The sequence below is a fragment of the Oncorhynchus kisutch genome, linkage group LG4 (assembly GCF_002021735.2).
Source record: "Oncorhynchus kisutch isolate 150728-3 linkage group LG4, Okis_V2, whole genome shotgun sequence".
Classification (NCBI taxonomy): Eukaryota; Metazoa; Chordata; class Actinopteri; order Salmoniformes; family Salmonidae; genus Oncorhynchus; species Oncorhynchus kisutch.
In genome coordinates this window covers 60,383,371-60,404,281 of record NC_034177.2, presented here as the reverse complement: position 1 = coordinate 60,404,281, position 20,911 = coordinate 60,383,371, and the positions used below count along the sequence as shown (strand labels likewise).

The 20,911-nt window shown below is 39.7% G+C and overlaps 1 protein-coding gene across 1 annotated transcript in view; it reads right to left on the bottom strand.

The window, feature by feature from the left end:
• Positions 1–14,994: 14,994 nt before the first annotated feature.
• Positions 14,995–20,911, bottom strand: part of LOC109889779 (protein FAM204A-like) — a 36,149-nt gene continuing 30,232 nt past the window's right edge. Inside the window, exons 6-7 of the mRNA XM_020481489.2 lie at positions 15,794–15,903; positions 14,995–15,352 (exon numbers count right to left, since the gene is read on the bottom strand). Of these exons, the coding sequence (XP_020337078.1) occupies positions 15,301–15,352; positions 15,794–15,903 (162 nt within the window). The 3' untranslated portion in view covers positions 14,995–15,300. The remainder of the gene's footprint in view (positions 15,353–15,793; positions 15,904–20,911) is intronic.

Genomic DNA, 20,911 nt, shown 5'->3' with positions numbered 1-20,911 from the left:
ACAGTAAACACATTCATCAAGACCTGAATGCAACACTTGAAAAGAAATGCACGTAGGGGCTCACAAAGACAGGCCCCGTCCATATTTACATAATCTACACCATCCTCTGAAATAGTCCTTTCCAGAGGAAAGAGTTAATTCAATTACAAATCATTTGAAAGTAGAATATCTTTCTTCTCCTCGTCAGATGATGGTGGGCATGTCCAAACTTGATTCTCCCTGACAACACCACTAATGGTTGTTCTAGTCACTCAGGCATGCTCAAGCCTTTAGAGAATTCAGGAGTGTCTCATTGTAATGTCAACATTCTAGCCAAAACATGCTATACATGATTTAAATCAGGGATCAGATCCTTACGATTATTGTTAGGTGGGGGATAATCGTGGTAGAGTCGTAAGGAAACATCAGACAGATTAGACTGAGGTACTGCGAAGTGGAGGGCAAGCGGATCCAAAAAGAAAAGTAGTTTGACTTTAAATATGTTATATGAAATAATATTATGATCAGTAAGTCAAAGCATTGTCCATGGTGCTCCTTCAACAATGGATATTTCAAAAACAAGTGGCGAAATATTTCATGTTCTCTGCAGCTTACGCGCAATAGACTTGGCATCAATACAATAGCTATGGGAAGTGATTTATTTTCTTAAAGCAATTAAATGCCTACTTGATCATTTTTCTGGGTAAATATTATGAGAATGTGGCAAACAAATTAAAAGAGCACTCCATGACTAAACCTATCCCTAGGATTGGGTTGAAACATTGCATTTATATGGAAGCCAAACCTTTTAATCTACATTGGCGGGGGAGGGAGGGGGGGGAGGGGGGGGGGTGTTGAGGAAACAATTCTGAAATGTGCATTCTATTTATGTATGCAGACGATTATTAATTTCAATTTATGTAACCCCACTTACTCCCACAGTTTAATTAATGATGCTTGTTATCGGCTGTGTTTAAGAGGTAATGGACAATGTTGAATTTTGAGTGTTTACAGTGCTGGTGAAATAGCCTGCTTTACCCCCTTTGTAATGTATTGCCAGCGAGCAAGGAGATTAACAGTGTTTGTCATTCTTCCTGCAGCTATGTTATAATGCATACCAAGGAGGGTAGTAGAGGGGGGGGGGAAAGCGACAAGCGTACAACTTTGAGATGGTGACGAGAAATATCTACCATGGTCAGAAGAACAGGCATCCCACTCCATCACCTGATCCACACCGCAATACCTGTTCTAATTGGAGGGAGGCTTTGCGCCAGCTAGGTTCCCGCAAAAAAAAAAAACACAAGAGGAGGGATGGATTGTGAGAGGGGAGGAGGGAAAGAAGGAAGGGAAAGGAGAGGTGGGGGTTGAGTGTGAGGAAAACATGGCTGCGTCAAGGCCTTGCAAACAATCGCTGGGGACAAGCTCCGTGGCTGCTACATTGATCTATCATCTTTACCCATGATTCATCTCATCTCATCTCACTGCAACGTCCACTCCAGTGGACATGAAACCTGATTGGCCTCTGTAGTACCACCGTGTAGTCTCTTGACACCCAACTTGTCTGTACCACTGCTATGGAGCGGATCATATACTGTACAAGTACATTTCAGAAGATTTCATCAGACAGCACAAAAGTTATGGAAGGCAAAGGAAATAGACAGACAACACAATAGTGTACATTTACCAAGCAATTTTATTTATTCCCCATCACTTACAGGAATGCAATAGATGCAGGATTGGAGGCCTATCAATCTGAGAATTAACATAATTCAAAGACAGTGCTGCTGGAATAAAGAACAGCTGGCAAAACAGGATGATTGAATAATCATAAATCACTTCACCAGGGCATAATCATATTATGACCCACTTAGCTCTTGAGTCCTGTATTTTATGGGTACTTTACAAAGAAGAACGAATCCTTTATATGACATTTTTCATTTATCCTGTCAAAAACGATTATTTTAACATTAACATCATGCAGAGCACACTATATCAATAACACCACGTCGTGAAAGTTGAGATCCTGTCAGTTTACGTCAGTTTACATCCTGTCAATTGACTGGATTGAGGGTAGTTAGTCAATTTAGGGTTGGAAAGCATCTGAACAAAGGCAAAATAAGACAAACGTGCTTCCCCAATGGTGCAACGACAAAACAATGGAACAATTTGACGACTGAATAAATCTGTAAGCAGTGTAACGTTTACATTGGATTTCTTCAGCAAAGAAAATCCAAATCTAAAGTAATGTTCTTTAACAAATTAAATTAAGTTAGCAATTAGAGTAATCTATTTTGATTTACAACCCCCCTTATTCTTCAAAAAAGGCACAAACACTACATATTAGAAGAGGTAAATGGAAGGTCTAAGAAGCTATCCAGCTATCCAGATAGCTCTATTCCCGTTTTTCATACTAAGAGATGGCAGTTTACCACCTTCATCCTTTCAGACCTATGTAACACAAACACTATTACAAAGACGAGCCTTTCTTGGCTTCAAAGTGTCTGTCTACTAAAAAAGATCAGACGGAGGCACTTGCTGCAGGTGCTTTGTTAGAATGTCGAAAGTGGATGCAACATAAGAAGAGGCTTGGTACATATCCATATAGAGGTATTTTATAGAAAGAGTCAGAGGAACTTAGATTATACGGTTTAACAGTACACTGATTCATAAAAAATTCAGCAAAAAAAAAATGTTCTCTCGCTGTCAACTGCGTTTATTTTCAGCAAACTAAACATGTGTAAATATTTGTATAAATATTTGCTGAGAGATGTTACCCCACTCTTCCACCAAGGCACCCGCAAGTTCCTAGACATTTCTGCGGGGAATGGCCCTAGCCCTCACCCTCCAATCCAACAGGTCCCAGACGTGCTCAATGGGATTGTGATCCGGGTTCTTTGCTGGCCATGGCAGAACGCAGACATTCCTGTTTTGCAGGAAATCACGCACAGAACGAGCAGTATGGCTGGTGGCATTGTCATGCTGTCGTGTCGTGTCAGGATGAGCCTGCAGGAAGGGTACCAAATGAGGGAGGAGGATGTCTTCCCTGTAACGCAAAGCGTTGAGGTTGCCTGCAATGACAACAAGCTCAGTCCGATGATGCCGATGACACACCGCCCCAGACCATACCGACACTCCACCTCCAAATCGTTCCCGATCCAGAGTACAGGCCTCGGTGTGTAACGCTCATTCCTTTGACGATAAACGCAAATCCGACCATCACCCCTGGTGAGACAAAACCGCGACTCCTCAGTGAAGAGCACTTTTTGTCAGTCCTGTCTGGTCCAGCGACGGTGAGTTTGTGCCCATAGGCAACGTTGTTGCCAGTGATGTCTGGTGAGGACCTGTCTTACAACAGGCCTACAAGCCCTCAGTCCAGCCTCTCTCAGCCTATTGTGGACAGTCTGAGCACTGATGGAGGGATTGTGCGTTCCTGGTGAAACTCGGGTAGTTGTTGTTGCCATCCTGTACCTGTCCCACAGGTGTGATGTTCGGATGTACCGATCCTGTGCAGGTGTTGTTACACGTGGTCTGCCACTACGAGGACAATCAGCTGTCCATCTTGTCTCCCTGTAGCGCTGTCTTAGTCATCTCACAGTACGGATATTGCAATTTATTGCCCTGGCCCACATCTGCAGTCCTCATTGCTCCTTGCAGCATGCCTAAGGCACGTTCATGAAGATGAGCAGGGACCCTGGGCATCTTTCTTTTGGTGTTTTTCAGAGTCAGTAGAAAGGCCTCTTTAGTGTCCTAAGTTTTCTTAACTGTGACCTTAATTGCCTACCATATGCTGTTAGTGTCTTACCGACCGTTCCACAGGTGCATGTTCATGAATTGTTTATGGTTCATTGAACAAGAATGGGAAACAGTGTTTAAATCTTTTACAATGAAGATCTGTGAAGTTATTTGGATTTTTACTAATTATCTTTGAAAGACAGGGTCCTGAAAAAGTTTAGGTTGGCCAACATTGTCCAAAATTAATCAATTCATCTAATCAGATTTTTGTTTGTTTACTGAGGTACGACTCATACAAAAAAATATTTCAAAGTAAGTTTATTACAATACTATTACGTATATATCATACAAATAAAGTGCTATTTGCTGGTGGAATTGTTGCATAGAGCATTTTGATATATTGGACAGCTTATCATTTACAACAGGATACTTTGTGCATGCTAGCTGATCCTTTAAACTTCCCGTCATTGTGCTAAAGCTTGTTAGCAATGGCTCCAAAAGCTACCTTCAACTTCTTTCAAACTGCATACAGAGACAAAAGGATGGTATCTATGAATTTATTGACAAAATGTCACACCATCCCTTGTTTATAAACTAGAAATATTAGAGGTCCAAGAATCAATCCCTGTGGAATGCCACATTTGATCTCGGAGGAAGTTTACTCTTTTGAAAGTGACAGCTTGCATTCTTCCTTTTAGATTGCTGGAGAACCACAACAAAGGACACAGCAATAAATCACTCACACTTATAGTATTAAGCTTTTGCAGTAAAATATCATAATAAATGGTATCAAATGATATGGTAATACTATGTTACCAATGGTATTGTTAATTATGCTGCCACTTACACAAATTATTACATGGGACCTCCTCACTGGTTAGATCCAGTAAACTCCCTGGCGATAACTCCTTGCATTAACAATATAATAGAGTACACTGATCCAGGAATAAGATAGACAATGCTTACCAAGGTCAAGGAAGCTCCCAAGCATAATTACTAATACGGCAAACACAAAGGCATTGTTATTGGACAAGTATAATGCCAGACATTACCAGAGCAAAATGGCAGTCTCTATCAGCGAACAGCCTAGGAAGACATAGGGCGGGCATCAATTTAGACTACTTATCTAAAGTCTCTAATTACTTGGTTTATTTGATAAACAGAACAAGAAAAATCCTTAAATGATTCCGCAAGATCCAAAGGGGATTAATTTCTCACTCCTTGAAAAAACAAATCACGGGTAGAATCCCTTATTTCACTCTTTAATCACGCATTAATTAGGAGCAATAGGGGCACCAGTTACACTTGGCATTTTGGAAGATTGGGGGAGTAAAAAGCCTCTATTAGCCTCTCCAGAGGAAGAGGCAAACACATCAGGCTAAGACAAAGGCTCCACAATCATACAGAACAGCAGGAAGTGAGGATTGGGGGAAAGAGGATCTGGGCTCATGAAAGTCCCACACAATGATGATATTTCCTCAATGCAGAGCCACAGTAAAAACCATCAATGACACGGCCTAGAACACTGTTCTATTAAGAATAACGAGCCCAAACTCCAGTGGATTATGCGCTGTCCAGCCATGATTAGAATGGTGAAGTTACGGCATGGCTTGGAATTGTATTTACATGGCAATTTCCAACCGTCCACTAGGGTCAACGTGAGTGCCTGGTACCATCCAGGGTGTTGGGGATGGGTTTGAGGATGAGTTTAAAACGTGAACTACGGCTCTGAGCATTGCAGGTTCAATCTCAGAGGCATTGTTGTGTAAAAAAAACAAAATAATGGTTTTTAACCCTATCCCTATCCCAAACCTCAACCCTAACCACTCCTAAACTTAAGTTTCGGTTTCAGTTTGACTGACAGCTAACAGATGGCTAAACACCCCGTAGTTAAAGGAGCAACACACTCCGTATTCTCTTTTGCCTGCTGTTATGTCAAATGTCTCCATATGCCTTGAAGGTTGCATTGAAAATATCTATTTGATTGTGTATATTATGGCCCTTAAATGAAATGTACGAGTTACTGACTTAATCAATTAATTGATTACCAGGTCACGGATTAGTGAAATGTCTACTCAAAACGTAATTTCTGGTGCAGGAATGTACGTTATGTTTTCTTGTTCCCTTCACTGACTTCACCTTGTGCCTCAATCAGCAACATGTACTTAAATCATTGTAAATGCGCTCCTATTAGCAACTTGTACTGGAAAACCATGTGAGAGCGATCATCTACACCTCTGAAATTCGTATACGATATATATGACTATCATATAGTATATTGTGATATATTCATTTATAAACTGGTTGGTTCGAGCCCTGTCTGTATCCAGCCATTCCTGCGTTACATTGTGCTTAAGGACAGTCCTTAGCCGTGGTATATTGGCCATATACCACACCTTCTTGTGCCTTATTGCTTAAGTATATCGCATTTAAGCACATATTGCACTAAACTAGTGTTAATAGAGTTCATAATGGTGGCCACCCTTCTATTCAGCATTTACCCATCTTTTCTTTTTACCTCTGCATCCCTGAATACAGCGTTGTAGAGACAAATACCCAATCTAGACAGGGGAGAACAGTGGAACGCTTTCCCCCCAACACCTGGCCAAGCTTCAAACGCTAGATGTCTTTAGTGATGTCTGTTGACTTGTCATTAGAATCTTTATAGTTTGTTCCTTTACAAAATGAAGAATTGTAAGGGGCCGAGCGAAAGACCGAGGCTCTGAAGTGTGTTTTGAAATCATTATGCTCTCGCTCTGTTTTCTTGTTTCACCAGCTTCAATAGAGGGGTAGCTTTACAAGCAATCTTGGCCTTGTTTGTTTAAGGTAATTACTACTTGTCCTCCCATCCTTCCAGCCCAGATGATGCAAGAAAATGACTGTTCCTCTACTTCAATCAATGCTGAGAAAAGAAAAGGGAGAAAGGGGAACAGGAGAAAGCAGATGGGAGAGGGGTGTTACTGAGAGAGGGAAACTCTGTGAGAGACGCACAGCTCCCTCCCTGCATGACAAGAAAGGGCACTGTCTCTGATTAATTAGCTGGAGTTGGTAATCAATTTAATAAGTCTGAAGTTGATGGTGAGAGGTCCCGTTTGGCGGGGCCTGGCTAAGCTTAGCGCTCTGTTCGGGGGCCCTCTCTTTCTTCCACTGAGTAAACAAACGGTCTCTATTTACCTAAAGAGTTGTTTCTTTTTTTGCTGGGGTCTATTTTGCCAAAACTGCCTGAAAGCCTCACAACACTGCATAAGTCATTTCCAAACTAATTTAATTGCAGCCTTTTGAAATACGTACAGGGTGAAGGCACCTCTGGTCACTGGTCCTATAAAGGAAGTTTTAGCATCTTAGTATTCAGTTCAGTTCTCTCCCAATCCAAACTCCAGATATGGTCAGTCTTTTTCACTCAGTCTGGATGGCAAATCTCATGAAAATACTTTTGTCGGCTGAACATTGTGGAAAACATTACTTCAATGATCTGCCACAAAGTCTTACACTGCCGTAGGCATAGCATTACACTTGATAGAGCATATTAGGACTGTTATTTTCTTGTTGTAGAAAAAAAAAATGCCAATGTGTACTTTGGTATCTGCACTCATCATCGTAGATGGGTGTGATGTGGGCATCAAACATGTTCAGAAAGTCTAAGACCACCCAGGACAGCATTATCTCGTCCTTTTGAAGATGATTCATCTTCTCTCACGCTCGCTCTCTCTGTCTCTTTGTCTCTGCGCTGCATTTTCAAGCAGCAAACCTTGAAATGTCACAAAAGCAAGAGATGGGATGCAGGTCTCTACACCATTTAAGGGAGAAAAATAAACAATTTCTATAAATGTGACAACTTCTTCTAAATGAATGACTTTCAGACCAATCGTGTTCAGACAGGACGTAATGCCATAAATCTGTCTTGCCTCCATACATTGTAAAATATTTCTATCTAATGTGGGTTCTTGTCTTTATTTACAAAGTGTGTTGGTAACCCTACCATGTCTACCATGTCTACTATGCCATGGGCACTTGCCATAAACGGAAATCAGTTTAAATGACATGTTATGTCCTACCCCACGTGGTCTTATCTGACAGTTATGTAGGCCTTATGATGGAGAGCTCAAACCATTTTATATTTTGAATAAAAACATCCAAGAAAATCTAAGAAAAAAAAGGATAGAGTGAAAGATATACTTATATTGCTTGTACTACTTTGTGTTCGTTTGAAAAAGTTGTTTATGACATGGTACAGCAGTTGGTTCCAAATCAAACTCACAGCCCCTGATAAGGGCCTGCCACATAACCCATGCAGTTAATGATAGTCCGTTGTTACAACACAAAGCCAGTCAAGTAGCTGATAGTGCACAGAAATTATTTTAGCAGTGTTAAGTGGCCTATTGTCATTCAAATGATAAATATGCTTGGCAGAGGTTTTAGAATGGCTTTTACAAAGCACAGCTATTGTTTGTGTCGAGACAAGGTTTTCGGAAGTCAGAATTGAGGGAATTACTTTGGAGAGTTTCACGAAGTTCCTTGGGGTTTGAAGACAAATTGGTTCCACGCTCATTAGGCCTTCCCTAACAGTCAGACGAGCCTTAAACATCACAACCTTCTGCCTTGACTACAACAGCAAGGACAGGAGTGTCACAAAGCTGCAGACGAGAGTGACGAATGGCTCAATGAAGCACTACATTTTGCACACATTTATTTTCTCCAAGCAGTTCAAGACTACCACAATAGGAACATTTACTTGTGTGTACATTACATCAATGCTAAGCTAACACGTTAAGGTACACGTTAGCCTCTAATTTCTAGGTTATAAGTATGTATATAAGCAGCTTATAAGGCCTTTATGATGTCTTACTAACCATATATTAGGCCTTAACTAAGACTAGAAGTCATGTAGTACTGGCCAATCCTTAATAACCTCATCATTAGCTATAATAAAGAGCTAGTTAACCAAGAAACAAACTCTTAGTCAGCTTTTCTCAATGTGGGACGAATAAGGGCGTAGTACCTCAATATGTGTTCCCTATTCTGAAGCGTGATCATGTTTTTTGCTTGCAGAAATGACCTCATTGGACAGAAAGGGGCCCACCTCCCCTCATATATGCCTTTCAGCCAACATTTAACAACATTTGATGTGAACAACAAAAGGTCCATATATACTGTACTGCCATATGAATGTCGGCTGTATACGGTTATATTATGAATAGCAAAGCGGCACACCGGCCCACCCCTTGATCAAAAACCATTTGATTGGCTGAAACTGGGAATGTGTGTCGTCTAATAAAAGGATAAATGGATTCATACAGTATATATACGTAATGTAGCCAACACTCAAAACGGATGTAAACAATTGATGTAAACACATAGAGGTACTACGCCCTTATTAGTTCCACATTGAGACAGCTTACGAAGAGCCTGTTTCTTGTGTGACTTGCTCTTTATTAACTAGGCTTATTAACAAAGTGTACAAAACATTAAGAACACCTGCTCTTTCCATGACATAGACTGACTCGGTGCACCAGGGGGTTGCAACTGAATATTAGGAAGTTGTTCCTAATGTTTTGTACACTCAGTGTAAATATACCTTTTTATTGTAAGCTAATAATGAGTTTATTAAGGATTGTCCAGCACTACATGACTTCTGTTTGACTAACACATCACTTAATTAAGACTTAATATATGGTTAATAAGACATCATAAAGGCCTTATAAGATGCTTATATTATACATACCTACAAACTACAAATTAGTGGCCAACATGTGGACCTTCAAATAAAGTGTTACCCAAATTGCAAGTGGGAACATTATTGTCCATCCTTTTTGGTGATAATCTGCTTCATCCAATGTTCCTTTTTTCTCTCTCAATGAAACAGTGAAAGACAATAGTATTATTTCAGCAGTGCTTGAACAACGCTTGACTGTAGCTGGTTGTTTTCAATCAAGCAAAGTTCTATAATTACGCAGCTTGACGTAGGTGGTTATTCTTTCTTTAGGAAGTAGACAATGAATGGCCACAAACGCCAGACTCACTGTGCTCATTCATGAGACAAATCAAGGTAACGTTAATTGCGTCACTTAAGTTAATTTGAGCAAATCCCCTGGAGCGATTTCGGATCCCCTTTTTTTGTTCATTTGTAAGACAAAAGAATACTTTTTGTTCTGTCAGTTGCTGCATTGACCTCAAGGTTAGGGTGATGCAGGTGTGTTTTTTCTGGAAATGGCTCTTCCTAAGCCATTTATTCTACTCAGTAACTCTGGTCCAATTTCCTGTGTTCGTGGTCACTTTTACTCTCCCGTTTCTAGTCACAGCATTTCACAGTAAAAGTCATGTTACATGTTTTTGGATAAGGTTTCTTTCTTCTAAAAGTGGCATATTAAAGTGCATGGTTTCAGTAGAGGTACTAAACAGAACCAATGGGTAAAACATACATCTTGCATTATGTTGCATACTATTAACTGTAAAAACAAAGCGGGCAGGCAGAAACGTGTTTTTTTTTTAAAGCAGGTATTGCTCCGGTGTTGCTTATGATGTCATTACCTTTGTGTGCATTGTTAAATGGTTATTTAAAAGAAGAATACCCTATCCATACAGATGAAACGCAATATGCCGCTTGCTTAGTGAAGATGAATGCATAATGACTGCCGCTTGCTTAGTGAAGATGAATGCATAATGACTGCGTGCTCAGCATATTTGTTCTTGAGAGTTTTTTTATTCCACTTCCAGATAGTCGGAAAAAAATGAATTGAAAGTTAATTTTCATTTTGTGTTCTTTAAGTTGTAAAATGATAATACATGATTTCAAATGCTTTTGCAATTTCCAGCTCATATAATGTCATATCTAACCCACATAATAACTAAGCCACAGTCTTATTTTTAATGATTGTGAAATTGTATTTATAAGCATTCCTTTAAAACAAAAATCTGATTATAAATGTTATGTCTACTTGACCTCATTCCCATAGCTTGAAAAAGTTTCAGTTTTTAAAAAAAAGTAGGAAAGTGTTAAATCCAGCTAATCGGAGTATGATACAGTGGGCATATTTCTTGCTTGGTACTTGGCAGCTTGAGTATTGGAATTTATCATGAGTTCCAAACTTCAATTAGTGACAGAAATAACATGCATTCATAATTTGATGTGAAGCTTTGTGGTCACCCAAGAGATCCTCTTTTCTTGCTCTGGCTTTTATTTGAAAACAGTCATATGAATCTGAGGTCCTCAATAATTACTCTGAGTTAGACAGATAGCATTAGAAAAGATAACAGTTTGTATATGTGCAAGGTATGTACTGGTTTTCTCCATTTTACTTCCACATCCTTATTATATAGACGATAGACACAGCAAGTGCTAATATGGTCTATATAGACACTGTATGGACCATATTAACACTTACTAATTCGTTTGTCTTTCTGATTCAGCCTGCAATGGTGTTAAATTCTTTGAGAATGATCTTGATTCTTCGAAGGTAAGCCAATTGATTGCCGTTCAATACAGTTCTTTATAGCAGTTTTGAGATGACTATTCCCATGCAGTGAACGAGACATAACGACCTTATCGTAACATAGGTTCAAAGCTCATACAGACTAACAACACGTTAAAAAGCATTATACCTCGTCTTTAAGTAAGACCACTCCGTTGGACTGAAAAAGTATGAACAGCCAACCACTGTACAAACAAATCTTTTCAAAGGAAATGGGGGTTAATTTGGCTCAAAGACAAATCTATTTTGGTGCGATTATTAATTGTGACAGATCCATAATCATTTAATGATTGTTGCATTAGAATAAACGGCATGTCTTTTGTGTTATAATTCTGCGCATCTTGACAAACAAGACCCATTAAACAGCCCTATGGCCTTTTTCAAGAGTGATGATTACGCTAATTAAAACCGCAAAACATCTGTGAGGTGCCGTGGACGTGCCAGAATTAAACAGGTCATTAAATCAGCCGGGGGAAATGTCAACATCCAATACCGCCTGTCGCTCTGAGACTAGTTTACATTCATCAGGAATGAACGTACTGAATAATGAAACACAACCAAACTCCTTCAATAAGGAAAAGGGGCAGTATTGACACAAAACGCAACAAAATGTTTTTTATTTGACTAAAATTTGAGATTGCAGTCCAATTCAAAGCCAATGTTCTGTACATCCATCCATCTATGGATGTGCGTGAGCCTACGAGAGATTCTTCTGTTCTTAGAGACCAGTCTATGGTCAAGATATTTTGAATATTTCCCCTTATCTGTAGCATCTTAGTTGAGACACCGAGATATTTTCCTGGGGTCATATCCCCGAGCTTCTGGCGTTAAGTCTGTTTTGGATATTTGTTTTGTTTTGAATCTAGTGATACACCAGCTAGTGATCCCATTGATATGCTATTACAAGGTACACATGTCCCTGTTCACGGCAGAACCTTCACAACAATGCACAACAACTACTTTTCAACCATTTAATAGGATTGTTGTTATTCCACTCCTGACGACAACAACTGCTCTCCCCCGTAAGTGTTTCAACATGTGCCCGAGGAATTTGTCGATGCATTTCACAACAAATCAACATTAGGTCAGAGGCCAAGCTTGGCCTGCAGTAAAAACCCATTGAAAATGACTCCGTAACATGGAGAGAAGGAAACAGGATTTTCCTGCTTAAAAAAAAACAGTATCTTCTCCGCTCAAGGCATTATGTTCAAAGAGATGAATAAACGGAGATGCTATTGATACGGTGGCTGCGTCGCTCTAGGCTGTACGCTGGTCATGTTCAATGAAAACACTCGTCTTGCTAACATTTAAATGGCTATATGCAGGCTAACATATAGCAAAAGCATATTCACAGATGCAAATTGCTTCTAGCCATTGTTTTGAGTCCACTGGTTCAACAGCATTATGCCTAGGACACAGGATGAGATGATGTACATATAAAAGGGTCTTTCCAAGAGAAGTTAAACATTATCTGAGAACAGGCCAAATGGAATATCACCCTGATAAAAAAGCTGTCATTTTCTCTGAATGTTGGGGGGTGCAATGTTTAAGAAATGATCCACAATGACCACACAGTGATAAGCAGTGCAAGTTCATTGTGAAACCATTTAAAATGACAGGAAGTCGTTTAAGTTATGATCACCCAGAGTGTTTTCGATGCTACTCCTGTGGAAACACTGTGTTGTCATGTCACCAACGCCCAGTGTCAGGAGCCTAACACTTAAGTTTATCTTGATTGAATGACTTGCTTTTAAAAATGTATTTCCAACACCCACAGTGTTGTGAGCTCAACACTGTCAAGTGTTCTTGATTGAATGACTTGCTTTTAAAATATTTCCAACACAGTGTTGTGAGCTCAACACTGTCAATTGTTCTTGATTGAATGACTGTTAAATTTTAAAATACCAGTTTCCAAAACACAGTGTTGGAAGCCTAACACTATAAAAAAAAGGGGGGGGGGGGGTCAATTTAAGGGTCAATTTAAAATGATTATTTGTTAAAGTAGGTGTTAAAACGCTAAGGAGATTTTGCTTAGCCTGCATCCAGACTTTTGAAACAGCGAGGCTTCAGTATTATTGGAAATCAACATAATTAACAATAGTAAATACTGCTTGATAAATTACAAATGGGACATGTTAAAGCAATGTTTTTAGAAGGATTTGTCCAATTTGATCTTAGTTTTAGGCACCAGAAATGAACGGTCTAATGTTGTGTATCAAAACCATTCCAATTTTTTTTCTCTGTTCTCAATCAATATGCATTTTTGAAATAATCGCAATCAAAGTGAGGACCATAACCCATATAGAGCACTTTGAGGTGATTAACATTGTTAAACTCTTTCTCACTGAAGGACTGTTAAATAGATGAATTAGCTCATCTTCATATCTGACTGCCTCTCGCACACACAGAGTCCTATACTGTAAGGCTCCAGCGTGGAAATGATTAGTAAGTCTTCGCTCATTCAGGTAATCGTCATCTGATGGTCTCAGAAACTCAATGAAAACATATACTGTAGAGCAAATGTCTTTTTTTTCCCACAGCAAAATGTCCACCCATCAAATAAACAATAGTATCATGTAAAAGTGATTCTGACACTTAATGACACTTATACACTTAACACTAAAAAGGCCCAGTAGTCATAAAACATGCATGTCCTGTGTTTTATACATATTTCCACACTATGAGGTTGGAATAATACTGTGAAATTGTGAAAAGATTATGCCCTTTTAGTGTAAGAGCTGATTGAAAAGATCACCTGAAATGTCAGCTTGTTTTGAGGGATGGAGTTTTGGCCTGGCATCACCAGGCGGTGAATTAGTTAATATACCGTAAGAGTTCCAAACCTCTCTGCCAATAACAGTTTGTTTTCCGACCACTCCCAGACAGTCCAAGCTAAATTGTTGCTTGAGACTTTTGCTATGAAGCCATTTTTGTTTCTTTTAGACACTTTTTATCAAACAAGAATCACAGTAAGGTTCTTAAATGTTACTCAGAAATGAAAAACAGTTGGTTCTCTTGTCTGTGGAATCCATTGTAGTTCTCAGCTTTTTCAGATGCTTAAAGTTTTAAGTTGCCTCGGTCAAGTAAACGTTTTACGAGGATGTTCTGCCCATTTAGTCTTGCAGTGAGTGACTGATTCAGCCTATACAGCAGGACTGTGAGAATAGGATACAGCGTGCACAAATGGGTAAACAGCAAACATCTGAGGTGGATAAATCCAGATTGCCTTGGAGCAAAGCAATCATTTTGCATTGTTAACAAAATAATGTAAGGTTATGAATAACGGCAATTAACAGACTTGCTATTTTTCCGCATGAAATTTGAAATTACAAATGGGGGGGGGGGGGGGGGTTTGGGTTGGTTGGGTTGGACCAGTTAGGAGAGGTCATTGCAGATCAAAATATGATCAGGGTGCAAAGAAACTATAAAAGACTGACATCAAATCTACTGGGTGCACAACAACATTGTTAAATCATTGCTCAGACTCTTTACAGCCATAGAGTAGGCTTCTCAGAAATATCCTGTGCTTCTTGTTTAAGCCGAGGAACAATGGCATCTTTCTCAGCATGGGTGAAGGCCAACACCAAAGCCTCCGTTTCATGTCTCATACCCTCTCTGTTGACACAATTTACAGTTTATGACTGCTCAGAACAGTTTACAGCAGCCAAATTTCATTTTGCACTGGCAAATCCTATCGCACATTATCCTGTACATTGCATTAGGACCCTAATCTCTTCTTTCTCTACCTCCTCAGAAGAAAGGAGCGCCTTCATGATTAACCCACTTTACAGCAATAAATAAACGCATCATCCAGTAATGTACACCAGATTTAATTGGAAGGAAAAAGGCCCAGAAATGCTCAAATCACAGAAATGTAAATGGAAAATAGCGCACACACAGCAGCCACCATGGAGTGCTCAGAGAATTCATTTGAACAGTCCATAATTCTCATCTTATACAGGCTTTGTTTTTTTATTGTTATTGTTTTGTACAGTATCCTGACATTTCCTCTCAAAATTGTACAGGTACAAACATCTTTTCTAACAAACTTTATTAAATTAACTGAGAAGTTACACAAATCTTTACAAAAATGTAATTTTCTTTCTCTTCTGGGTTGATGTCACATATATCCCATGTTGCTTTTGGTTTCCCATCTTTGCTTGGCTTCAAACCTGAAACAATATTAAAATACTGATTTAGCAAAAACCTATTTTGAGTACTTGGAATAAAAATCCTGCAAAATATATTCTCTTTTACAGAAAAGACAATTAATTTCTGAATGAAATACACATATTTCCAAGTTCTTGAGAGCTTGAAATGACAGTAAGTTAAGTGTAGTTCTTAAACATTGACATAACACATTTTGCACATATTCTAACCATGACATCCACTGTGACAGTTCAAAATGGTGTCTATCTAATTTTACGAGACGGCTACACGCTTTCTCTGTATAGGCGAAACTTAGCATGTACGCATACCTGTGCATGAAATAAGTGGGAAAGAAGCTGGCAAGCTGGGCAAATATGCATAATAAAATGTATGTCACTGACAAACTGCGATGTAATGTAAATTAAGGAGATAATTGTGGGGAGGAGAGCAAAAAGACAACACACCCCCAAGCGATTTGCGTCTTCCTTTTCTGGGCTGCCCGAGAAGCCTCCGCTTCCTGTTTGCTTTGCACAAAGTCACGGCAATCGGCGGCTTGAGCGATTTTCACGGCCAGCTATTGAGAGGGAGACAAAGACAAGGCCCATTAGAGGATGTAAATCAGTCTCTCTGGCAAGCAGAGCTCTTCCAACTGATGTGTCAGGGTGGCATCCCATGAGTGCCTCCGGTCCCCGTTTTGTCTCACCCCGACCATGATGCAACGACAGTCATGATGGCATAAAGATCCCTGGGTTGGTGAAGAAAAATAAAACATGGTACATACACACAGACAACTGCTTAACAGTAATAAGACAGTCAACTATTTACCACGAACGTGCAAAAATAATAATCATGACCTTTCCTAAATCGTTTTAATGTACACTAAAGGAGACCGTGCGCAGTTCTTTAAATGAAAAGTTAAAGGAATGACTGTGACTGCAAGTGGCAAACACATTTTGTTCAAATCCCAGGGAGGAAGTGCATGTATTGTCGAGCAGAATAATCCCAATAACCCCAGTCGCACAGAAGCACGAGAAACAAAAGGAGAAATCCTGTCACTCCCGAGATAGGTTTATTATTCGACCGAAGGAAAAGTTTGATAAACACTTGAAACAAATCACCCTTTCTAAAAATGCATAGAGTACAATCAGGGGAAAGAAAAAAAGTCTTAAGGTAATGAAGAAATGTGCCGCCATTTCTTAACTGGGGGAAAAGAAAAAAAACCTGCTAGTGATTTTTTTTCTTTCAATTATAATTAAGTGGGATAAACTTTATTAGAAAGACTAAAACTAAAATATCTCCTAATGCATGCTGGGATTAAGCAGGTCAGAGCGAGCAGCCAGGACAAATGTAACTCTAAAGGCTTTTTATCACCATATTTCAGGAACCAAGGGTGTAAAATGTTCTAATTTGGGATACATTAAAAGCCATAAAGGTCTTTCAAAAAGATTAATGGTACTTTGCTTGGATTTAAGATAAGGGCTTCAGCTGGCTGCAAGTACTGGGCTCTGGCTGGGCCCTCGAGGCATTAATCTATACAGTCACTTGGAAGATTTGTAAAGCGTCTGCATAACCTGAAGCTAACATACTATGACAGTTTTCTAATTCCTTGCCATTTTTTATAGGTTTTATAGCCAATAAATTATGTTTTCTAGTCGGAATGCTGGAGAAAGGGAAAGTTACAATGGGTGATCATTATGTCGGGAGTAGATTTGCCAGCAGATAATTCTCATCAGGGCGTTTTGAGCACCATGTTTAAGTGGTGTAGGTGCTAAATGCATTTGCTTGGCTGTGTCACACGCTGGGATTGTACATCTGAAGGTTTATTAAATTATTGACAAATCTCAGAAAGGCTTCTGTGTTCACACATTTTCCAAAAATAAAGTAATTGGGTAAAAGGCATAGTTTTGAGAGAAAATACAATGAAATTGGAGAATGCTAAATGGCTCCTTTTGAAGTTTACACCCAGAGATGTATACTCTTTACAACAGAAGGATTACCCACATTAACCTGCTCTCCCGTGTGGATCATTTGAAATGCAAAGGTTTAGAAACCACGCCTTCCTAAACATTCTTCCAAAACCAAAATTAAAACCCTCTTCCAAAACCAAAATTAAAACCCTCACATTCCCCCCTATTCTCTTTCAAATGAAGCCACTGAGCGGTTACTATATTTAAAGCGTTAAAGGTCTTTAATTTTTTTATCAGTTCAGTCTACAATCCCTGATTGTCTTTACTGGGGCTCAACATTAATGTCAACCAAGTTACCTAGGCGACAGAACAGATCAAAGAGACAAAAAAGCCCTCAAATGTCTGATTAATCAAGCCTGCAAACAGCTTATTTCTTTTAGCCTGCATGCAAGTATGAAAATGAGATTCCGAGAGCAGTACATTGTGCAGATTTGTTCATTCTTATCTGAACAAAGCCAGCGGCAGCTTATTTCATGGATCACTGGCACTGTCAGCGCTGTGGCGCCGAGCAGGTGACGGCTCCTCTTTCTGTGGCGAGAACAAAATTAGCAAAAAGTCGGCACAAATTAGCCTCTCATATTTTCAGTAATATGACATTATTTTTCATTTACTTTTTTTGATCCACTTTTCAGGATTTTTTTCTCCCCCTCCTTCTTGCGTCTTAGTGCCAAATCCTTTCACATCACAAGCCAGAAGAAATTTAAAAAAAATGTGCTGCCAGAATAAAAAATACAAACCTAGAAAAAAAGAAAAGAGACATGAGCCTACACAACAGAAAGAAAAAAAACTCATGTGTTCTTTGTTTAAGGCAGTCACACAAGCCAATCCATGTTTCCTTAAAACCCATATTAAAAGAAGATTTAGTGTCCGATACCATCCGTTTCCCCCCCCCCCCCCAAACCATTGTCTTTCCCTTAAAAATCTGTCCTGTGCACAGCCTCTGTTTAACACAAGGTTTATTCAAAGGATTAATACTGTGACCTTTGGAAGGTTTGCAGGCAGAATATTCATGCTGCATTATACCGCAGCAGTAGCAGCACCTTAGGGCCACTAGGAGGGTTAAGACAATAGTAACGCTTTTTTGTTGTCACTCATGTTTGGGTCATCATAGAGATTCAAGTGGACCTCCAAATATGGGGCCTCATTATATTATATGTCACTTCAGCACAGACCACGTTAAAGACAAGGCTGTGATAAGACATGTCCATTGTATGGACACAAAATAGTACTGAGTAACACGAGGTATTGTCATACACACCCCCCCCCCCCCCCCTTGAGCTGACTTGTATGCTACAGCATAGCCTACTTCATGGACCGCGTGAATGTGTCTTCTGTCAGTGACAATAATCCAGACATTGGGGGATCATGCCGGTAGTACTACCAGTTTACCAACATGACTGCATATAGTCTTCTGAGTGCGTAGTTATCAGTAACTTCTGGATCCCTGGATATCCCAAGATACACAATTACAAACAACAGCAGCTTCAAAAAGACAAAATGGCAGGGAGAGACGATTCAACTTCAAAACACGAATGCTCTTCTATATGGATAAAATGTTCAAGCTGGTATTAAGAATATGAAATAAATGATGGCTTTAAGGGAGAAATGGCCTTAAACCCATTCATAAATGTCCTATCCTGGGAAGCCTCTTCCAATTAAAACGTGTGAGAGGTGGATTAACAGGGGCTATGTGGCTTTGCCTCGCTAAATCACCACCCCGAGCTGCTCCGCTGCGTTTGACGTGTAAACGATTAATGACCAGCCTAATTCCCTTATCACACTACCTTAATGCCTAAATAATGTGGCCTTAGTCAACTTTGGGAAGCAGGGCTATATAAGAATGGAATGAATATCAGATTAGCAGCTCATATGTAATTTCAATCTAATTTCGAAGAATCGAGGTAGGGAGGAAAAAAGGAAAATGGATTTCTAGTCTGAAAAGTCAGATTGTTATACTTCAAATTGATCTTGTTTATGCCACATAAAAGCATTACTGCGACAATGAAGCATAAAGCAGTTTGTCCACTAAATTGCTTTGATGTCATTCAATCTATTTCCAATTATTGGTTGTCCTATCTGTGCAGGTTAAACAAAGAAATGCCTATGCTGATAAGAAGAATTAGGTCGAGTTCAACTCCCTGAAAAAGCCAGGGAGGAAACATGACAGTTAATATTCTGTGTATCTGTGGAAAATATAACATTTGTGATCAAAGAGATAACAGATAACCAAAAGTCTTGACAATGATTTGAGTGAAGTCGGGCTCAAATGGAATGCATAGGCCTAAAGCTTCACCTCTACGTGTGTTAGATTATGCGGATGTGCTCTTATTTCACTGTGAGCCAAATGGTGTGTAGGGCCATTCAATAGAATGTAGCTAGAAGCTACCTTAACCCAACACCTAGCTACTGTTTACCATCAAGAGGTTCAGAGTCCCCCCCCCCCCCCCCCCCCCCGGCTTAATGGCTACAAAAGGTTGGGATGACAATCCCATGACCCAAGTCTGAGACCAGGTCAATGCAACACATGATTTTGCAAATTGGTGTCAGGTCATCGAAAGTGTTCCCAGGCATTAGGAACTTGATATGGAGAAGGGTAGAAGAGGGATAGTGTAGCAACTTTAACCCAACGCCTATCAACTTCGTCAAGAGTTTTGGATCCCTTGGTAAGCTATAAGGTTGTTGGCCGCTGGAACCCGGTTGAGTCCTGGACGGGGGTGAAACTTGGTCAATAGGAATGTAACGATTCACCGATATGCATCGGTCCAAATGTTTAAGATATGAGTGCATAATTTATTTAGTTATTTAACCTTTATTTAACTAGGCACGTCAGTTAAGAACAAATTCTTATTCACAATGACGGCCTTACCAAAAGGCAAAAGACCTCCTTGCGGGGACGGGGGCTGGGATTAAAAATATGAATAAATTAAATAAAAATATAGGACAAAACACACATCACGACAAGAGAGACAACACAACATAGAGAGACCTAAGACGACAACATAGCATGGCAGCAACACAACATGACAAGGTAGCAGCACAAAACAGGGTACAGACATTATTGGGCACAGACAACAGGGCAAGAAGGTAGAGACAACAATACATCAAGCAAAGGATCCAGAACTGTCAGTAAGGGTGGCCATTATTGAGTCTTTGAATGAAGAGACTGAGATAAAACTGTCCCGTATGAGTGTTTGTTGCAGCTCATTCCAGTCGCTAGCTGCAGCGAACTGAAAAGCTGAGCGACCCAGGGATGTCTGTGCTTTGGGGACCTTTAACAGAATGTGACTGGCAGAACGGGTGTTGTATGTGGCGGATTCGAGCTGCAGTAGATATCTCAGATAGGGGGGAGTGAGGCCTAAGTCTGTGGGAACCCAAACTGATCCAAATGTAGCATGCATCGAGGTCAGAAAATCAATTCAAACGTCACGAATTACCGGTTCACAAAAAGTTTTGCACAAATTACTTTTTATACCTTCGGAAAATACCTCTCATCTTTGGTGACAACTGCGTGTTGAACTAAGCAAGTCATTAAGCTGACAGTCATTGATCTACAAGTCATTTTGCATGATGAATAACCCCAGGCAATATCCGTGGCCTAGTTGAACTGTGCATTGT